This window comes from Ochlerotatus camptorhynchus, unplaced genomic scaffold, assembly GCF_037179485.1.
Source record: "Ochlerotatus camptorhynchus isolate MF236.1 unplaced genomic scaffold, CSIRO-AGI_Acam_v1.1 ptg000314l, whole genome shotgun sequence".
Classification (NCBI taxonomy): domain Eukaryota; kingdom Metazoa; phylum Arthropoda; class Insecta; order Diptera; family Culicidae; genus Ochlerotatus; species Ochlerotatus camptorhynchus.
In genome coordinates, this window is record NW_027040802.1 from 3,458,649 (window position 1) to 3,461,372 (window position 2,724).

The 2,724-nt window shown below is 44.2% G+C and overlaps 1 protein-coding gene across 1 annotated transcript; it reads left to right on the forward strand.

The window, feature by feature from the left end:
* The first annotated feature begins 352 nt into the window (after window positions 1-352).
* LOC135707610 (transmembrane protease serine 3-like) lies at window positions 353-2,724 on the forward strand. The gene is made up of 3 exons (XM_065229474.1): window positions 353-497; window positions 2,020-2,559; window positions 2,615-2,724. The coding sequence occupies exons 1-3, from the start codon at window positions 353-355 to the stop codon at window positions 2,722-2,724; spliced, it is 795 nt and encodes a 264-aa protein (XP_065085546.1).

The window sequence follows — 2,724 nt, forward strand, 5'->3', positions numbered from 1 at the left end:
GCAGGTACCGTCATCCAGCGAAGACGACATCAATCTTCACCTGAAAACGGCCGAAGAATGTCACAATATGTCCCAGGACCACCAGGAACTGAAAAACGAATGCCACGAGAAAGCACGGAATGCCATTCAGCGGGGCATGGCCGGGGTGGCCAAGTACTATGTCCAGGTTACCCGACTTCATCGAACCAAAATCGATGTGTACATCAGTAAGGCCTCGAATGCCATCATGGAGGTGCACAAGCTGACGCTGAACAATGTAGACGTGTTGGATTTACACTATCTACACTCGGAGGAAGTGCTGTAGTGTTTAGAGATTTTCCTAACAGAGCACGCCAGAAAGCTGACCCACCGGATGCAGCAGTTCAAAGAACTGTTCATCATTACAGAACGCGAGTTGCTGCACTCGGCGGATGGCATACCGATCATCAAGCACCAGGTGATGGCTATGCTGTGGGACCTGAGCATTGAGGTAACAGGAAGCGATGGATCAAGATTCAGTAATTCATTATCATTAATTATTGTGTAAAAATACTTTTTATAACTGTTATACCAAAGGAGAGGGAAGATATGAGATGGATAATAACTAGGTAGGTCATGACTTTTCTTACACATTTCCTGTCAGTTGGTGAAAGGTCATTTTTGGATTCAGCTGCTGCACGGGTAAGTTGAACAATAATTAGCTGCACCGTGGGTGATTTGCCCATAGCTAATATCGGCTCATATCACTTTGTCGTGGTACGTTATGGGATGTAAGATCTACCACCGATTCCTAGTCTTGAGTACTTCAAACTAGGGGAACAGGATTTTTCAGTAATCAAAGGAACACATCTTAGTCCTTGTTACTTTTTATGTCTTGTTGATAGTGATATGTCCTCGGGTTGCCTGGATCGAGGATGATCTTGAAACAAGGAACAAAATGAGTTAGTTAGTCTTCACCTATGCGATTCCTAATCTTCTATTCGTTGTTGCCTAGTTTGAAGTGGTTAAGACTAGGGTTCTGATGCATGGTCATTATCGGTGTCATAGCTTATTTTTGTTGCTAAGGAATCCAATTTTGACTGACAAAGGGGCGCGCGTCTTTGGAGGGTGTTGGTATAAAGAGCGGGACCTTTCAATTAAAATCGATTCCTTGCGATGAAGGCAAGAATGACAACTGTATCAAAACCGAATACTTCATCATTTCTCAATAGTGATGGAGTAATACGACATGCACTAAACTAATGACACGGGATACATATACTACAATAGATCAAATTACTGGTCGCAGTGGTGTTCTGTCCCGAATTGAGGGAAAAAAAATCATAGGGGTACATATACATATTGCCCAAAACGCACGAAGATTGCGACTTAATCGTTTTTCTCAGGTACGGAAAAAAGGAAACTGTGGTCAAAACTGGTGCACTTACCCTATTATTGATTTGTTTTCTGTCGATCTTGTTTTCCGTACTGAGTACCAATGCTACCGACACCAGGGAGGCGCTACCACACCTGGACCCTACCTATCGACACATCAACTCATGAACCGGGCACCAAGTCAGAGATTTTATGTCTCAGAAAATCCCGTCGGTGATTAAACCCCATGCCCTTTGGAGTGAGGCAGTCGCGCTTACCACAGCACCACCAACACCGCTATTATTTTTGACTTGTGCACGTTGAAATCATTGAGACAAGTTCAAAAGAACGAGCTTATCATGTGCATAATCTTCTCCAAAGACACTGAATGTCCAAAATAGTCGGTTTTCACGTAAATAATTAAACGCACGGTTTAGAACTTTTAAACCACTGTGCACCGTGGCGATAAGAACACTCCATAAGTAGCGTGGTCGTAGCTTCTACCGAAACAGTTCAAAATGGGAAATAAACGGAATAGCATGGTCCTGCTTGCAATTACGTTAATCGTATCAATTCGGGCAGCTGGTAAGTAAAGCACTGGTCAGACTGAGCAGTTATAACATGATGACATTTTTCTTATCGATAATAATTATAAAATGTTAAAACTCTGTTTATTTTTATCCACAGCGAGTGACCATCATCAATGTGGAGTTGCGGCTGTAGTGCCCCAAGAGCTGGTGATGCATGCAACACCTTCGTTGCTTGGTCAGTGGCCCTGGCATGGGGCTCTGTACCATCGTATCAATCGTAACAAGCCGGCGTATGCTTGTGGACTTACCGTGGTCAGCAAATTCTACACGATCACCGCCGCTCATTGCACCTACCCACGTGAAAAGCATACGAAGTTGGTACCGTCTGAGATGTTGGTATACCTGGGAATCTCCAATATAGAGCTTCCAGGCTTTTTGCTTCGTCAATTTGCAGTCAAGTCCATTGTGAGACATGAAAACTATCAAACCGATGATGTTCGCTATGATATTGCGCTGCTCAAAGTTGCTCAGCCTGGAATCGAGTTCAATAACTACATACGCCCAATCTGTTTCTGGAGAGGTGACGCTTCGGAGGCTGCAATTGTTGGAAAAAATGGATACTCACCCGGTTGGGGACTGAATGAAAATGGCGAACTGCCCCCCGAGCTGCAGCATGCCGTAATGCCCATTGTTTCCAGCGAGCACTGTCGAAATTCAGATGTACCTTTCTACAGTAATTCTCTGTTCGACAGGATGGCGTTTTGTGCTGGTTTCCGAAATGGAACATCAGTTGGAAGAGGCGATAGTGGAGGTGGGTTATACATCCAGAAAAATGGCGTGTGGCTTCTCCGAGGAATTGTAA

Excerpts from the sequence above, each read along its gene's own strand:
- LOC135707610 (XM_065229474.1), top strand. The coding sequence starts at position 353 with ATGCAGCAGTTCAAAGAACTGTTCATCATTACAGAACGCGAGTTGCTG. Across the intron at positions 498-2,019 it reads AAGCGATGGATCAAGATTCA|CGAGTGACCATCATCAATGT; the intron begins GTAATTCATTAT and ends TTTTATCCACAG. Across the intron at positions 2,560-2,614 it reads CGTAATGCCCATTGTTTCCA|GATGGCGTTTTGTGCTGGTT; the intron begins GCGAGCACTGTC and ends TCTGTTCGACAG.